General features: G+C 39.0%; 1 protein-coding gene across 4 annotated transcripts; it reads left to right on the forward strand.

The window, feature by feature from the left end:
- Positions 1 to 450: 450 nt before the first annotated feature.
- On the forward strand, positions 451 to 14,457 carry LOC121960066 (KN motif and ankyrin repeat domains 1-like). 4 transcript variants are annotated; one of them, XM_088070718.1, is made up of 12 exons: positions 451 to 881; positions 1,137 to 1,243; positions 2,099 to 4,678; positions 5,331 to 5,483; positions 5,964 to 6,072; positions 7,425 to 7,601; positions 7,811 to 7,898; positions 8,499 to 8,718; positions 10,212 to 10,354; positions 10,766 to 10,966; positions 12,235 to 12,333; positions 12,430 to 14,457. In XM_088070718.1, the coding sequence occupies exons 2-12, from the start codon at positions 1,207 to 1,209 to the stop codon at positions 12,490 to 12,492; spliced, it is 3,870 nt and encodes a 1,289-aa protein (XP_087926844.1). In that variant the 5' UTR covers positions 451 to 881; positions 1,137 to 1,206; the 3' UTR covers positions 12,493 to 14,457. The 4 variants fall into 4 exon arrangements, with proteins under 4 accessions (XP_087926844.1, XP_042365598.2, XP_087926845.1 ...); XM_042509664.2 differs by having other exon boundaries at positions 451 to 1,243; XM_088070719.1 differs by lacking the exons at positions 451 to 881; positions 1,137 to 1,243 and adding an exon at positions 1,251 to 1,780.
- Positions 14,458 to 18,958: the final 4,501 nt, after the last annotated feature.

Here is an 18,958-nt window from a genome sequence, read left to right on the forward strand (position 1 = left end):
ACACATCTCCCTTCACAGTTCTTAAATTATCTGAAGTGCCTCCCCCGTTTTGCACCACCTTCTCCCCTCTGATAAATAACAAACAGTCCCTAAAGCATTTTGTGCCAAGCTAAAGAGAGAACAGACATCCCCATGGCCTTTGGGCATCAGTCTGTGAGCAAGTTAGTGAATGAGTGACTGAATGAGGATATGTGAATACATAAGATGCACTGTATCAAAAATATATTTGAATAACTGTACTGCAAGTACAATGTTTAGATTCAGATGAATTAAAAAGGCATGACACAGGCACATATTTAAAAACTCATATTTAAATTGCACTTCCTTGTGTTGTTCCTGATCTGTCTTACCCATTTATACCTTATCTGTTCATTACAGATTCATTTCCCCCCCCCAAAGCATTTTTTACTGTTTCTTTAACTCCAAACTTGAATCCCTACAATGAGTTTTCCCAAGTCACAGAAATAGTACTTTTCGGTCGCTGTGGCTGACTCTAAAGAGGGCTTGCTAAACTTATTGGATTTATTGCCTGAGGCTCGATGTCATGTGTTCACTCAGGCTTCAGATGAAAATGTCAGTGCGGAGACAACCTGATTTTGAATGGTTGTCTTCCATGTCTTCCCTGTGATAGTCTGGCAACCTCTCAAGGGTGTACACCGCCCACCAGCCCCCCTCTGACCCTGAATCGGATAAGCAGTTACAGACATACTTTACATACATATTCTAAATGTTGCATATTGTTTTCTTATATTCTCCTTTTGTGCATACATTAAATGTTCTTTTCTCTGAAAACTATATGCATTTTTGCTCTCCTTAAAACCTCAATGTGCTGAGGACAGAAGGTGCTTACTGACGAGAAAATGATACAACATCGTAATGAGGTGAGTCACTGTTGTGTGCTGAGGCTTAGCCTTTTGCTCACTGTACTTTTTGCCGAATGAACTATAATATGTCATGGCCTGGTATTGCATTTCCTTTATGCAAGCATTGTAAGGTTAGCTGTTATTGACTGCTGAACCTAGGCTGTGTGAGAGAGAGAGAGTGATTGCATGAGTGATGCAGTGGAACAATACATGTACAGTAAAAGCTAATTATGAAGAAATGAAGTAAGGTCAACTTGCTATATTTTTTTAAAGACTTGTTCCAAGTTCTCACTGGATATGAAAGGATTGCTCCACTACTGATACTTGGTGGTGACTCATATTCATGGCTCAAGGAAGTTACATCTTGAGAAATGTATCAGGTAAGTATTACTATTTCTTTTCAAATAGCTTAAATGGTAGTTTTTGGCTGATGTGGATTTTTATAACTTGAGTGTTATGTCTAATGCACAAAATATGTCCAGCCTATTGTTTATAAGGTTTATAATAGAATTTAAAAATGGAATATCTCCAACTTAAACACACATTCCTCTATATTTTTATTGTGTCAACTATTGGATAAGTGAAAAAGATTTCTGTTACTTTTTTGTGTGTTCACTGGCTGAAATAGTTGGAAGATTTCTGTGGTTGAGAAAACCTGCCAAAAGTATGGCCAGGCATTTTTAAGGGAGAGTTGCATAGTAATTATAGAGTGGGTTCAGGCTATGTAGAGAGACATACCATTTAGAGAGAAGTGACTACTGAAAACAGAGTGTCTACACAATTGGTAAATCCTCCTCCGTCCCTCCTCTTCTTGTGGGACAGACTCAGAAGGTTTAAAGTCAAAAACATTTCAAAGTGACAGAAGGAAGACTCTAGACTTGGATAGAAAAGGTCACTGATGAGCGTGTAATACCAAGGTAAGGAAAGAAAAGAGAAACTTAAAGGAGAGAGTTAATAGTTCAAAGCTGAATGAAGCCTTAGAGATTGAATTTTTCCATTGCATATCTGTTTTGGGTTTTTTTCAGTCATATTTTTGTTATGAAAAGTTAAAAACAATTTCTGTCTTAAATATCAGTGGTTTGCTGTTGTAAATCTAATGTCTAGTTTTACAGTTGGTTTTAAATTCACAATGCAGGACCATTTTTTAACTTTTTTACCGCATGCAATTAGGGACATTTCGACTTGTCAGTATGCAAAAGTTATAAAGTATGGTTATTCCACTGTTGGTCCAACAGCTCAAAGCACAGAAGAGTGTGTTCCTAACTATCTGGGGATTGACTACAGCTATCAGTCGAACTTGGACTACCTCAATTGTGTGGACAGTTTCCGAAAAGGTAGCACCATTAAGCGGCTAAGCCTTAAGAAGAGGCCCAGAGTGGCCGTCAACAATGTGGAAAAAACACAGAGTGGCATTTCCTCCAGCCAGTGGCATTCTGCAGAATCCTTATCATCACCTGGCAGTGATGATACAAGATTACTGGGCATGTCTTCTACAACTAGAGGTCGCCCTCCTCTTCCTCCACCACATGGATCCTCATTGGATAACAAACACACCAGAAATGAAGGACCAGCAACCTCTCCGATACTTAATGAGACAAAGCCTCAACCTGCTGCAAGATCTTTACAAAGACAAAGCCCCGTGGTGGAAAAGACCATAATGGAGACCCTTAAACACTTGGATCAGGAGGTAACGAGCCAGCCTCCACCTCAACCCCATCCTCGTCGTCGACTGGCCAGCTTCGGAGGGGTAAGCTCTCATGGGTCACTCTCCCCCTTCACTGGCCTGGGTGCATATAATCAGAACAACAATGGGAACAGACCTACTGGCACAGGGAGTGACATACATCTCAATCTCACCTCGTCCCTGGGCAGTAGAGGCAGCACAGGATGCCTTAGGCTGAGCCCACAGAGCTCTGGTAGAACCACCCCAGTTACAGGTCTCGGCCCCACTCACCTGCAGCAGGTCCGTGACCAGATGGTGGTAGCTCTGCAGAGGCTAAAGGAACTGGAGGAACAGGTGACAATCATTCCTATCCTCCAGGTGAAAATTTCAGTCCTTCAGGAGGAAAAGAGGCAGCTGATCTCTCAGCTCAAGAAACATGGTGACAATGAGGACATAAATGATGAAATCTGGAAGAGAGCATATTGCATGGAAAAGTCTGACATGGAGAACAAAGTGAATACGGAGGAAAAACTTGAGGGCATAGTGAAAAGTGACTGCACAAGCCTCAGGGAGTTCAGGCAACTTACTGAAGAGATGCAGGCACTGGAAAGAACCATCAAGGGCAGACAATTGCAAGCATGGCATGGAAAAGGTCCTCTGCATGATAAGGCTATTAAGTCTGCTGCAGTTGGAACTGATAAAGATATACATATTACCTTGTCTAAATCCACAAAAGAAAACAAATATGTGTACACTGACCAAGTAGAGACAAGGTCCATTGCAACAGAGGTGTCTGAAGTAAATCTTGGAATTTACACAGAACGAGAAGCAGAGCTTGATGCCCAACAACTAATAATTGGTGCCTTGAAGGAGAGAATTTGTCACTTAGAAACAGAGTTAAAAGAATCAGCTCTCCAGACAGAGATGAGTCGTCTGAAACTGGAGCTTCAGGCTGCAGGAGCAAGGAACCGAGCTGATAAAGCCTCATTTGCGAGGCCTACCACTGTGAGCACAGGCATCGATGTGAGGCCTCACACCACAAGCCAGGGGGTGGGTAATCACACCGAGCTCCGAGATGCCAGCACAGGGGAGGTGACAGAGGTAAAGACTGTGGGAGTATCTTGTTGTGGACCTGAGCTGAAGAATGTTTGCACAGGACCAGATGTACCCATGAGTCACTGGGAGGTCAGGGAGCGAGTGGAAACCATGGAAAAGGGCGTGGGGATCCAAGTTTCTACCAACACACAAGGAGTTGGGGTGGAGATAAAGTTATGTGATGCAGAAACCAACACAGAGGTACTGGTGGAGAGTCTGGAGTCTAAGAAAGGACAGATGAAGTATAAATCAGTGGGTTGTGGGGACTGTTCTGTTGATGTGATCATCTGTGAAGCAAAGGAAGTGGTCTCACAAGGTATTGCCACAGATCAAGTCAGAGGAGTGGATCTGGGAGTCATGGCATCACCGCAGACAGCTTCTCAGCGTACCAACACTGTAAACAGTTCAGTATCTCGCTTTACCAATACCAGACATGCCTTCAACACAGACTCAAGCACTAACACTATTTTAAGTACCCAAGACAAGCACACAAACACAATTCAGACTGTTACTAGGACAGTGTCTGTTGGCAACAGGGTCAAAGACATCAAATGCACCCCAGAGACCTGCACGATTGGTGTAGGAACTGCAGATCTGTCAGGAAGTGCCTTAAAACAAACACCAGTGACAGTCCCTAAGGTTACACGAGATGCTGGTGTTGGATTCACAAACATAAATGAGAATTTTCTGGTTGGACTAAAAACCCGAAATATGGCCTCGGGACCCTCCCATCTACCTGACCCCATCAAGACGAGGAGCATCGGGGTAGGGGAGGGGAGGATACGGGATTTGTCAGTTTCATCCAGTAAACCTGGCCAGATGATCCAGCAATCTGTGCAGTCCCAGTGGGACCCCGGGCTGAACCATTACATAGAGAAGATGCACTGGCTCCTCAGGGAGCATGGGGACCTGCTCACAGAGGACAATACTCAAGGGAAGGAAGGGTTTGTCCACCAGCACAACAGCCAAGGAAGTGCCAGCTCCAAGCTGTCCTGCAATAACAAATTTGCAGCACAAGGAGGAACAGAAGTCCATCCTTTCGATTCTCAGTCCCCAGGTAGCACTGTAAATTTAGTTAGTGTTAAAGGTACCCAGTGGAGTTTTTTTTTTTTTTTTTAATATTACATTTACTTATAGTGTATCTCACCAAAAGAATGGCATCTTTCCTTATGAATTGCCATCTTGACCTTCAACACATCAGTAGAATAATATACACCATATAGCTTGCTCGACCTTTGCATTTTGGAACGCCCCAGGCTTTAGTCCTACAACCCAGAAATGAATTAGCCTTTCAGCACTCCCGGTTCCCTGGGAGTCAATAGACTTTTTGAATGGGTTTTTGGTTAGGTGGCTGAAATGACATATGTTATTAACTCAAGCTTCAGAGACTTTCATGTTTTGTTCTATGACAATAAAAAATAGTCAGTAAACACGCCAACTCGTGAACTTTGAGCTTACATGTGTGTCTGTGTCTGGAATGATAATAATAATGTATATCAAATGATCCATGTCCTTTCAAACAAAATAGGGACTTACTGATCAAAACATTGCTCCATAGTGCCTGTAGTTGTGAACAACTCCACTAGGTACCTTTAACTTTTAATTATTATTATTATTATTATAATTATGTAATAAATTGTATGCAGTATGTATGATGTCATGCTGGAACTATTTGAAAACCTAACTTATATCTCCTTTTTTTGTTGCAGTAAGCAGAGAATTTCAGTCCCCATCTCAACCATTAGTCGACTCTTCTGAGTGTGACAAATCAATCCCAGAAATCTGCCACCAGGGCGGCCATGATTCAGAGGTGAAAAGAATGATACAGATGTTGGAGCAACAGGCATCCTCAGCTCTACAAGGTAAACTTCTGTGTGTGTGCTATAAAGTTCTACTTCATGAGAAATACATTGAGTAAGAATACTGTCTGTGAGGAAGTAGTCTAGTTTTAAAATACTTTTCTTTCAGACCACTCCCAAGGGTCTGTTTACATGTGTTAGGCTCAGAGGAAGTGGCTTGGCAAGTTGACATTCTGAGGGAAACACTTGTAATGTTTGGAATGATATTTGGTTTTGGAGGGCATATTGCACCACATACCAGTTTGTGGCTGAGGGTCTAAAAGTGAATGGCTTCGTAGGAGGAGCTGGTGTCAGAGAAAGCTTTTCCTTTTTAAAACGAGGCCTTCGGATTTGTAAAAATATTTTAAGCATCAGGAATGTATCCTCACTAAGTGTGCCCATATTGACTGGGTGTGTTTCTATGTTTTTCTGTACATGTGTTGCATTTAGTAAGATATGTAATAAGTTAAGACTCAGAGGCATGTGCTGCATTGTTGTTTCCAGACAGGTCAACTAAAGCCGGCGTGCTTCGGTCTGTAATGAAGAAACAAAATGGTGACCAAGGTTGTAGCAGCAACAGGAAGAGCATGAAGTTTATGAGGGTGACCACGGGGTAATCATCTAATATCTAACTTAAAATTTAGCAACAAGACTTTAGGACTCAGTATCTTAAGACTTTCAGTATATTAAAGGGTAAGATAAGTTTTTTTTAACCTGGACCATGCTCTCCCAAGTTTTTGTGCCTAAACAAAGAGATACGCACACCAAGTAGTTCCTGTTAGATGGATTTAAATGTTGTGATCTTACTGATCATACTGACCTTACCAAGTGATTATTCAGAGAAACAACAATTTTTGAAAATTGCCCAGTCTTGAGCGACAGGGCTGCAGCAGGCAGCAGAGAAACAGGCTGCAATGTAAGCACTGGGGCATGTATGCATCATGAGTGTACATCAATGAAAAGCGCTTTTTTTGCCACTGACAGACTCACATTATTATTTTAAATGTCTGGCAGTTTATGAAAAGCATCACAACATAGATATAGTGTTTTGTTACAGAGAAAGAACCTTTTTTAAATTTTTATTACAGGAAACAGCCCTGAAATAACCATGGCCAATTCCACCAGACTCTCATTTACATAAACATTTAAATAAAATTTTAGCGTGTAAACATTTTCACATCTAACAGGGTGAATTAAGGTTTTGAAGTTTCAAATTCTTTAATTGTCATTCTATCCATATCTTTGAGAACGCATACAGTGGAGGGAAGTAACGTACGTCTAGACCAGTGTGCAAACTAAAATAAATAAAAACAGATATTTAAAAGATCCTGACCAACAGTGAAAAAGAGACCAGTAAAATAGACAAAAACTTTTAAAGTGCAATCAAGCATCTGTTTTAAAAAGGTAAAATGCTCAATAAAAACTACTAAAAAGGGTGACATATTTTATGTTTGTGCACGTCACAAAGAGAGAGCAGACATATGGACTGTGGGAAGAAGCTGTTACGCATTCTGGCTTCAACCAAACCAGAGTTTGTGATCGTTGGAACAGCGGAAAGACAAACAAAGACTGTTTTTTTGAGATTTTATTTTGTGGCTTTCAACTTTGAATTAAGTGTTTTATGATGATAAAATTACATTACAAAGGATCTTAATCTATAACAAAAAGGTCTATCACTATAGGGATACTTTCCATAATGTTGTCAAACACTTAAAATAATAATATGAGCCTGTCAGTGTCAAAAAGAAACATTTTTAATGGATGCAAATTGATGGTGCACTGATGCTCTGAATAGTTACATTGCAGCCTGTTTCACCACTGCCATCTATGGTGGTCTCGCTTAATACTGGACCAATTCCAAAAATTATTTTTCCCATTTGTCACTGACACACAAAAACATGGAAAATTGGGGTCCAGGTTGAACAATACAGGAATTACCCTTCACCTCCTGTGTTATGTCCTTAGATTAGACCCCATGTCATCTTACGAGCTCTCTGCCAATGAGAAGGCCAATTCTGAGGAAGTGGAAAAGAGAGGTAACAAAAAATCAAGGGATGCCTCTCAAGATGGATTGCAAGGAAGAAAGGGCAAAGGTTGTTCCAACAAGGGATCAAAAGGAGCTGCAAAACCACATACACAGAGGTAATGTAGTTCCGAATTTTTTATAGCCAAATGTATAGGCAATTTCCCCTCTGGATCAATAAAGTATTTCTGATTCTGATTCTGATGTCTCAGCCAAGTAAGATTACAACCCCTCCGTCTTGGCATTTTACAGTGTCAGCCTATCATTTGATGGGTACACTCAGGCCTGAACTCGCACTTTGTAACCTGTAGCATTTTATTCCTTTCAGGTATAAGTTAAGTGAAAAGATGTTTTCTGCTTGTCAAGCCTTAAAGATGCACCTGAGTGATGACACAGCTTTATCCAGCAGGGAATTGGTATGTTTTGTTCACTGTATTCAGAAAGCCCTTGAAGGTCACTGCGTGTGCATGTGTGTGTGTGCATGTATTATGGTGAGTTACTGGATGGATATGGAGATATGCAGGGGCAGGGTGTGTTCAAGTATGACTTTTAAAAGAAATAGCTTTGGAATTGATTGGAAAAAGCTCAGGAATGTGTCGGATCTGTAATTTTCTGTCGCTGCATTTTTCTTTAACTTGAAAACATTTGTAAGCGACAGGCTCCTCACTGCCACAGTCATTTGGTAAACAAATAAAGAGAAGGGGAGTTCAAAGGAACTAAGTGAAAAGGAAAATCAAGACAGATTTCACAATGAGACACACAAACACAAACAAAGCTCTAAACATGCCATAAACTTTTTATGGATGATAAAGACAAATTCCTAGGCCGCTTCTTTTATGATACTGTGTTGAACATTTCAATAGTGAGTAGCTGCTTTGTTATGCTCTTTGTCTGCGTTCTTTCAGTCACATCCTTTCCATTCAAAGTCAAAATTGCTCTGCAAACTGTGAATTAAGGCAATTTGAAAGGCGTTTATGGAATTTTTCTTTTCTTTACATTTTTTTTGTCCCCTGCAGCATGACTGTCTACAAACACTCCAGCAAGAGTGGTTTTCTGTGTCCAGCCATAAGTCAGCCACTGCAGACACTATGAGGGACTACTTGTCTACAGTTAGGGTCATTTCACCGTTGGTATTGCAGCATGTAGTGAATATGGCTGACGGCAATGGAAACACAGCTCTGCACTACAGCGTGTCCCACTCTAACTTTGGCATTGTCAAGAAATTGCTTGATGCAGGTACAGTAATCCTCACAGGGAAGCTAGGGGTCATTTTGAAGTATTACAACAGTCTGGCCTGGTGCTCTGGTATATGTATATATATATATATATATAGATATATATATATATATATATATATATATATATATATATATATATATATATAGATAGATAGATAGATAGATAGATAGATAGATAGATAGATAGATAGATATATAGATATAGGTCCCTGTTAATGCTGCGGCCTAACCCAAGAGCGTACATTTTTAACTCCATAGGGTAATAAAGATAATACCTTTACAACAAAAGGAATACATTAGATTTTGTTGACTGCTGCATAACAAGCCAAAACAGATGTTTTATTGATAAAACAATAAATACACCACACTTAAAAGTGCATGCACTTCATCTAGCTCATAAAGTAGTTATTAAATTGCATTATTGATCCTCAGAAGTTCTGTAGTCCTACTGTAGTGCTCGTATCTTCACTAACCTGTGGTGCAGGTGTGATTTTTACAGATATGATCTTTCTTGAAATTAGAAATAGAGATGTACTTTCCAAAAATCATAAAATCATACTGGAGTGTTTCAACCTTTTCCTCTGCTGTCCACAGCTCTAATAGAGATCAAAAGTTCAGCAATGTCATTTTGGGCCAGGCTATTCAAAGCCTTTAATCAATATAAATAGAACAGGCAGACACTGAATAAGTGTTCTAATGGAGGAGATACAGTGTACTTTCGTATTGTCATCTAAAAGCTTTTGTACCGCTTTCAGAGGAGATGACAGTGTGGTCTAAGGCAAGGAGGAATAGAGGCATATAATCAACAAAACTATTTTCCACTGTGTCACCGATTTATGAATGTTTGTTTCCAATGTTAATGATGTAAAAAGCATGACTAAAGCTTTTTAATATGTTGCTCAAAATAAAGTATTTAGTCTAATATCACCTGCTTCTAAAAGGCAAGTTTTCCTACATCCAAAACATCTGTTTCTTCTATATCTGAGAACTAAAAAACAGTAATAATTGAACCCCATTTCAAAGAGTAAGTTAATGCATTAAAAGAATTCAGAGGATGCACTGAGAGTTTAAGCTGCAGACATTTGCAAAGTCAAGGTAGAATATAAACTATGTGAGAATTTAGCACTCATAAATACATGCCTTTGGGAACTTTTAATTGCACAGTAGCAATGACGCCACAGTTATTTGAGGACGCTTCAAGCAAGGCTAAAATCTATTTGTATCATTGTTGCTGTGCAATTAAAGCTCTGCTTTTGAGAACGTAACATTTCTCAATGTCCATGAGTCTACACAATAAATAATCTCTGAGGGAGGACCATTTTTACACAGAAAAGGCCTATTTTGTGAAAGGTATTTCAATGTAAAACTTGGTATGCACAGTTTAGGTGGAAAGAGTTTACAAGTAACAAATATCTTTTTGTTCCTTTCACCTTTCTGCTGTCCACTCTTCTGATTTTATTAAATCGTTCCAATTGACCACCATCACTACAGAGGTGTGCAACGTCAATCAACAGAACAAAGCAGGTTATACACCCATCATGCTGGCTGCACTCGCCGCTGTGGAGAGTCCAGAGGACATGAGGGTCGTGGAGCAGCTCTTTACAAAAGGAGATGTCAATGCCAAGGCCAGCCAGGTCAGTGTGTTGTCAGGTTATGGTAGTGGCTGGGATGTCCTGATATTACAAAAAAAATGTCTGTTGCTGATTGGTTAAGTGATTGTGGGTTGTTTTCTGTTCGGTTTTTATATTTGTTAATATCTAAAATCTGAAAATGTAGATAACGGGCTATGAGCTATTAACTAAAATTGCCTACGTAGATAAAAATAAAATGTACCTAGAATTAGTTCCAGATTCCATTTGGATATTGCAGGAGTATAAATTAAAACATTTTCATTTTTTCGGTGTGCCCATATCTTCAGTGAGCAGAGAGTGGAGAAAGTGTGATCCATCTGATTCTACAAACAAGTTATGATTCTATATATGAAATGTTATTCAGCATCATTAACCCAATGCCCTATTGTTTGCCCCCTATCCTCCACCACCCAGGCGGGTCAGACGGCTCTGATGTTGGCTGTTAGCCACGGCAGGATGGACATGGTGCAGGCACTCCTGGCACAGGGGGCCGAGGTCAATCTCCAGGACGATGAGGGCTCCACAGCGCTGATGTGTGCGAGCGAGCACGGCCATGCCGACATTGTGAGACTACTGCTGGCACAGCCAGACTGTGATGCCACCCTGACTGATAGTGTACGTGAGTCATCGCCGCCCCTCTGTGCAGCTTCTGTAAATGTGGCAGCTTCAAGCTGTGAAGCTGAGGCCTTCAAACTTTGCCTTGCATGATTATGAAAGCGAAGAGTGAACACTTTCCATTTAATATGTCATAGAAACAAAGGCATAGAAGATGTATAGAATTAAATCAAAAAGTCCTCCTACCCTCCAAACTATGTTGGTCATAGTATACCACCCTCTAGTGTGACCCGCAAGAGTGTTTCCCAAATTAACGCTCCTATTTGTGGAAGACAGAACAACTCAAGTATGACTAGTTGCAGTTTTAAACACATGGTTATGTGAATATGTGGTTAGTTTTAGGCAACAAAACTCCTCGGCTAGTGTAAGGTCAAACCGGGGTAACTTGATACTATTACTCTCTATAAACACTCATCTAGGACTTCCATGGCTTGGCTTCCTGAACATATATTACTGGAGAGTGAACATTTGGGCGCTGGGCTAAAGGTGAGGGATGTGGGCCTACCTGTTGCCTCGCTGTCCCTGTCCGCAGCCATCAGCCATCACTCAGCCAGCTCGATCTCTGTGATCCAACATCAGAGCAACACTTGAGCAGACTCTGTTGACAGTTCATTTGTAGACATTAAAACACACAGACAATAACGGAAAACAAATCTTTATGGGGAAAAGAGGAAACTTCACTGTCTGTTTTCCTCGTGGCACTGAGAAAACATCTCCTTTCCACTGGGGCCTGGTCTGAATTGTCTCATTTTATTACTTACGCCTGCCCCCTTTCACACAGGCTCTACCTTTAGGTAAGCCCAGCCCACCTAGCCTGACAGCAAGAAGATCATGTTTTGGGTTAAATTAAGTAGTCCTGGTGTTTTTTGCATGCCAATTTGTGCTTTTCCTGCATTAATATATGAAGTAGATGCCAAGTTTTATCAAAATAAAAGCTGTCTGTAACTCTCATGACTTACTAATGAGGTGGACATGTCCCCTGCTGTCCCCCCACCTGTGAAATTTATACCTATGTTTGTAAGGTGATGTAACATTGCTCACGTGATATATCACAACATGCCAGGTTGAGCTGCTAATATCAGTCTCCTGGGTGAAAGTCCTGTGCATGTTTGACCCATCTACCTCCGCTTCATCTCACCCATCTATGTCACCTGACTTCTTCCTTTGCTCCCATAATATGGAGGACAGTCTCAAATATTTGCAGTATAATTTTTCAATCTGTAAATGAACAATAAACAGCAAGACCTCTCATATTTGTGTGATTACAGGATGAAAGCACAGCCCTGTCCATTGCACTGGAGGCAGGACACAATGACATTGCAGTGCTCCTTTATGCACATGCCACCTTCTCCAAAGGACAGACAGGAGTATGTGGAGCAACATGTTCACACTAACACTTCAAGTAAGTATACATGAGTGTGGTTTTCAAAAAAACTTTTCATTGTGTTTCTGTGTCTTAACAGGCAGCTGCTCGTCACAGCGGCAAGTCTCTATCTTCTCCTGGTGGCAGAAATATCCTTGAATGAGGTGATGCCCCAAAGCTTGAAAAGTCGCTTCTTGAATCTTAATTATGAGATGATTCAGTATTGATTGACTGATTCAATAACGAAAGAGATAATTTCAATAGAGTGAGTTTTAAACTTAAAGTTTGATACCAAGTTAGTCAAACTGATTCTTCTCCATTTCACATAATGCTTGTTACTCACCACTGATCTGTATTACAGTGTAGTATTTGCACAGCACAACATTGCATAGTGAGTATTACTGTATATTGTAACTCAGCAGGTGACATATGCATGGTAAAGTACATTTCTATTTTATGTTCATAAGAGTTAATTGTTATTAACATATACAATATACACCCAACGTCTATAATATACCATCACCATGTTTTTTGTAAATATTTATAACTTTAAAAAAAGATAAGACAGTATAGTATACAGTAGCATCTAACCCGTAAAGATGTATGAGTAAATATGTAAATTAATTTAAAAATTAGATAATAAATAGCTGCAAATAGATTTGTTTTTCCCAATTATTCTGAAGAATAAAGCATACAAACTTTAAACTTACTTAACTTTGTACACATAAGACAGTATAGTATATAGTAGCATCTAATTTATAAAGATGTATGAGTAAATATGTAAATTAATTTAAAAATTAGATAATAAATAGTTGCAAATAGACTTGTTTTCCCAATTATTCTGAAGAATAAAGCATACGAACTTTAAACTTACTTAACTTGTACACATATTTTTTGTGATGTAAAAAAAGATTATGTATTTTTAAGTAGATACTTTGACTGTATCTGTGAGGCTTTACTAGAATAACAATGACGCATTATATATATTTTGAACATGTTTCAGTTTGTCATTTTACCGAACACCAAACAGCAAGTGTACGCAACTGCTTCTGTTTTTAAGTCCCCATTTACAGCTGATACTGTCATTGAAAACACAACCCCAGTCACTTGCTACTATTACTCTATAAACACTTGTCTAGGACTTTCACGGCTGAACATAAATTACAGCAGTGAGCTGTAGCCTCTAGGCTAGGCTAAAGGTAAAGGATGTGGGCCTGTTGCCTTGCTGTCTCAGCCATCACTTGGTCAGCTTACTCTCCGTGATCCAGCAGTTCTTCTCCTCAGCACTCTGTTGACAGGTCATTTGTAGACATTTAAACATGTAGAAAATAACAGAAAAAAATAGATATCTCCAGTGTCTGATGTAAGCTCTCAGAAAACACCTCTTCTCCACTGGGGCCTCACACCTGACCTGAATTATCTCCTAATTAGTTCTGACCGCCCCCTTTCAGACTCACACAGGCTCTACCTTTAGGTAAGCCCAGCCCACCTAGCCTGACAGCCACGCAGGACAGCAAAAGACAGTTTTCTCATTTGGCAGAGAGTCAGATAAGTAAGTGCATCAGCTGTGGAGGACAGTGTGGTTAAGGACACATTACCACACACACTGCTTAAATAATGACCATATCCAGTCAAGACCACCTGAAAATATGGTGTAAGTGATTTGAAGTGAAGATGCATTGAAGGCACATTGGGTACATTATACTTGGAGCTGTCCACTTGTGATCTGATCACCTAAAATGCCTGTTAATACCAGGTATAAACACGGCCATTAATGGAAAGCGGTGCTTTGGATGACTTGTTCTGTAAAGAAACATTTTGCAAAAATCATATCTTGATTTTCTTGCTTTGACAAAAATATTGACATACTTATATAGATCTGTTAAACAGAGTCAGGCTCACTTTTTCACCTGTTTCCAGTCTTTATGTTAAGCTAAGCTTACTGGCTGCTGGTCTCAATCTCATTTTCTCATCAAACTCTAAGCAAATAAACAGAGAAACGTAGTTCCCAAATTGTCAATCTACTCCTTTAAGTGATGCCTACACTGTAATAGAGTTCTGACCCTGATGAAGGCTGGACAGCCGAATGTTTTCTCTTTTGTGAATAAAGTTCTTGTCATCGACTGCAGTTCTCTCTCTCCTGTTGAATTTAAAACCATCTTAGGTTGTCTGTAAACTTAATATCCCACAAGTATAGTGGTTATTTTGTTATTTATAGCATGTTTTTATGAGTCACACATCTATTTTGCCATTTCACAAAGGGAAGTGTATTAAACAAGCTCTCACATTGTGCTTCACCGGATAAGGTTACCTTGAAATTGTTTTCTCCAGTTTATTTCAGTCCATTTCTACTGTTGGCTGCTGATCAAGTGAAGCAAATACAGCTCCAAAAAAGGCACACAGAGACTCAGATCTGTGTGTAAAAAAGCTTTTCATGGAGCACGTTCTCTTTCTTTCTATATTCAACAGGTTTCAATTTCAGCAGATTTATTGGATGAGTGTTTTCTCACATTACTCTTACTAAGTGACTAAACCAGTTGGGAAAAAAAATCCTGTTAAAACTTTCCCCTTTTTTTAGCCTGACAGACACCAGTTTGAATCATTCCTTGACACCCAGCTCTCTGCTCCCCCGCTAAGACAGAAAATCACTCACCTCTTTCACTGCTCATATTCTTTCACTTAACTTGGTATTAGTTTATCATCCTTTTGGATTTTCTTTTTGTGTTGTTATGCAATTGTCCTCTGTGTCCATCCTGTTCCCACCTGTTTGTCCATTATTATTTGAGCATATTGACTTTTTCATAAGGGTAGGGACGTAAGCATGCTTAAAATTTTAAATACAGTTGCAGAAGACAGATATAAAGACTCCCTCATTGTTAGTTGGCTTGGTGACATGAAATCAAAGCCTGATCAAAGTATGCACGGCTCCATCCATGTTCTCACCACTGCAAATTAAAACTGAATCCCAGCTTTGAATACGCCATAAAGAATTGATCAAACATGCAGAATAACCTATGCCCTGCTACAGTTCAGGCTGTCTTCATGAATATTCCATAGGAGTTAGCAAGAGAATAGAGTTTGTTAGGTGATGCTGAAAATAAATGTGGAACAATAATTCATTCTGCATTGGCCCTGCAATGGAGATTATCACTATGTTTAATTTTACATAAGAACACTGAGGGTGAATGAATATGTTATAAGGTATAAATTATAAGAAATCATTAAATAAGACATGGACCAATTTTTCAAGTGTGGATGTCCTCTAATTATTCCAAAGCATTTGCAACAAGAAAAAGATGCAGAAACATAGTGGGCTGTGCGTCTATCCTTTTGCTTTTGTTTTCTGCGTGATTTGCATTTTGCCAATTTGCAAAGGTTTGGAAAGTGATGAGAAGGTAGAAAGCTTCCATGAAAAGATGGAGTAGACATAAATTATGTTGTCATTCCTCATGATATCCCCACCACCACCACCCCCAGCGTGTTACTGTGTCCCATTACTGAGAGCATGTGCGACTGAGTGCACTCTGAGTCATTTCCCAGCAACAGCAATAAAATACAATGATATACAAGGTCCACCATCAAAATTTGCTGTTGCCATGGTAACGAGCAGCAGTTTTGAGCAAGTGCTTCTTGGGAACATAACACTGAAATGATATCTCTATTTCCTCTAATCCAGTCTCTTCACATTAGCATACCCTTTGAGTCGAAACTTCACTCCGACTTATTACAATAGATTTTCATACAAGTTATCTTCAAAAGCAAATAATAATAATAATAATAATTGCAAAACAATTGCAACTGTCATGTGAAACTTGCATGCAAGGGTAATCCCTGTGTACACTGAGCCAAAAAAATACCATCTGCAAATATTGTTGTTTCAGTGTGCACAATGTTCCTGTTTACAGTGCAGTGTGTTGCATGATGTTGACATCTGCTGGCTAATCATTAATTTCCTGGCTAATCATTTATTTTTTTCAAGCCAGCAAGTAGTGTGCACTGTCTGTGTGTATGTGTTGAGGTTCCTGCAGTTACATAGCGACTAATTTCTCTGTTCCACAACATGAGCTTTTTTTAACCCTCTAACAGCTGGATGGACATCAGCTTTCTTGTGCTACATTCAGATGTCTTCCACAAGCATTTAAACATCTGCAACATAAGAAAATTGGTTTGATTTCTTTCAAAAGCACGGGAATAAAAAACATAAGCAACTTGGCAAGAAATACTTGGCAAATTGGGAAAAAAAAAAGTAATAGGTGCTAAGGAAATGATCTGAAAATCATCTGGGGCAAAATTATTAAATATAATGAAAAAAAAGGCCAAAATGTCGACAAAACTACATCAGTAATTCTCTTAATTATATATGTGTATATGTACCTAACAGAGAAATGAAAAAATGATTTGTTTAAGCAATTTAGGTATTTTTTTCCCCCTTTTTATTAAAAACCTTTCCTGTTATTTATTTATTTATTGGCTTATTGCAATTTTTTCTAACTTTTTATCAATTTCTTGTCAATTTTTGCGTGATCTCTTTTTGAACCACCCTTCTCCCATGTTTTTAAAGAAGAAAGTAACCAACCAGTTTCCTCAGGTTTCAAAGGGTTAAGGGACTATTTCACTAAAAATTATCATTTTGTAACACTGAACCAAAAACTTGGACCCAAAAGCAGACTATCTCCGGTAGTCTGCTTTTGGGAGATCTATCAGCGAAGCAGAGGTACAAAAATTAGCCAACAAAAGCAGGGTCAAAAGAGCAAAAACTTGTCAAAAACATTAAGGCTTACAGAATAACTTACAGAGAGGAACACTAGGACGCTGTCACAGTCTAACAAACCAGCACAGAGGGAAGATAACAAAGCAGCTAAATACTCTAAGGGAGGGGAGACAACGAGACACAGAAGCAACACATTAGGGCGGAGCAGGTAATCACACAGGTCGGAAACACACAGGAGCAGGAAGTGAAACAAGACAAAAAGTGAGTGACAAAATAAAACAGGAAGTACAAGACAATAAGCATGAGGAGAACAAAAAGGGAAACGTAATTATCCTGCGTATCAATTACTCACCCCGTGTTGCAGGGTGAGTAATTGCGACTGATTTGTTCACGTCTTCGCAGTGAACAAAGAATTCAAAAATGTCGTCACTGAATTAAAATCATTGGGGTAATTGTTTAACAACAGAAAAACTGACTCAACACATCCATTTACAAACTCTCCTGTATGCTCAATACTTCACAAACATGCATTTTTGCTAAAACCTCACTTTTTAAAACTCCTCTGCATAGACAGCACAGTTACAATTCTCATTTGTGCATGAGACTGTTTCTGCAAAACTGTTTTAAATATTGATTTGAATAACAATGCATGTGTTTGGGAAGAACTGAGCATATAAATGGATAAATGAAACTTGGCTTATACTGCATGAGTTGTGTGAGAGTTTGTCAACAGATTTTTATCCAGTTTTACTGTTTTTACTGTGGACCCCATATACTTCAATTCAATTTTGTATTTTTGGATTCTTTGTTCACTCTGGAGTCCTATTATTTACCCCCAAAATTCAGCGTAACACAGGGTTAATTTTCTGATATACAAGTGATCATTTGGGGGGTGAGGTATTCCTTTAAGATGTAAATACAAAACACAATGCATTCTCCTATCATATCTCATTATAGCTTACTGTGTATTATAGTCCACCTTGTGTGAAATTGTGTCCTTTTGGCTGCACCAGCATACATATCTGTATATCATATGTTGTGTGTTGAGGGAAAAAAAACAATAAACTGCCAATGACAATTCAGATATTTCCCCAAATCTTTCTTTTCTTCCTTGTAATGATAATAACACTTTGAAAAAAGATAATAACATCATTTTTTTTGCAAAAAGGGATAACTAAATGTGATCTCAGCAGGACTTTTTAATTGTTCATTACATAATTCATCTCTGTTGATGAAATCATGTTGATGAATGGGTTGCTTTATCTTTGTTCAAAGTGTTATCAACTGGTAAATTATGTTTCAGCATTCTGAAAAGACAGAATATGAGAGAGGGTTATTAATGTGAGTTTTGGCTTCAGAGTGAACTTGCTCAACTGCACAAGTGGCCACTACAAGATGCATTGCCAGAGTCACTTAAACGCCCTGAACATTTTTCATGCAGGATCTCACGATGAGCAATAATGTCCTACAAGAAAACACTTTTTTCTGCCGATGCAGGAACAGTTTTGATTATTTGACATCACAGATGTGTTTCTGTTTTTGTAAGTGCTCTTCTCACTGGTGTGATTGGGTGGTGCTCGTTTGGAAAAAATCAAATGTTTGTGATCCCCCCAACTTTAACTTAGATGCTTTAATTTGTTATAAAGAAATGCTTTGAATGATTTGAAACCATGTTTTCAGAGATTTTAATATGAAAAGTTTGACATGTTTAATACACTTATCTTTAAACTGCTTGCTAGAAGTATTTCATTTTGGCATTACAACGTGTCAGGCTAAAAGAGTAAGAAGTACACTCTGCTAAAGTTAAGTATGACAAATAGCCTTGGCCAGCTGCTGAAAGACTGACTTGGCTGCATGGCATGAAAGCTCTGCTGTGAGCTGCCTGTTCAACTCATGTGCATCATGATTTCTCGCTGAT

Source organism: Plectropomus leopardus, chromosome 20, assembly GCF_026936395.1.
Source record: "Plectropomus leopardus strain MGB_pleo_1.0 chromosome 20, ASM2693639v1, whole genome shotgun sequence".
In the NCBI taxonomy this organism is placed as follows: Eukaryota; Metazoa; Chordata; class Actinopteri; order Perciformes; family Serranidae; genus Plectropomus; species Plectropomus leopardus.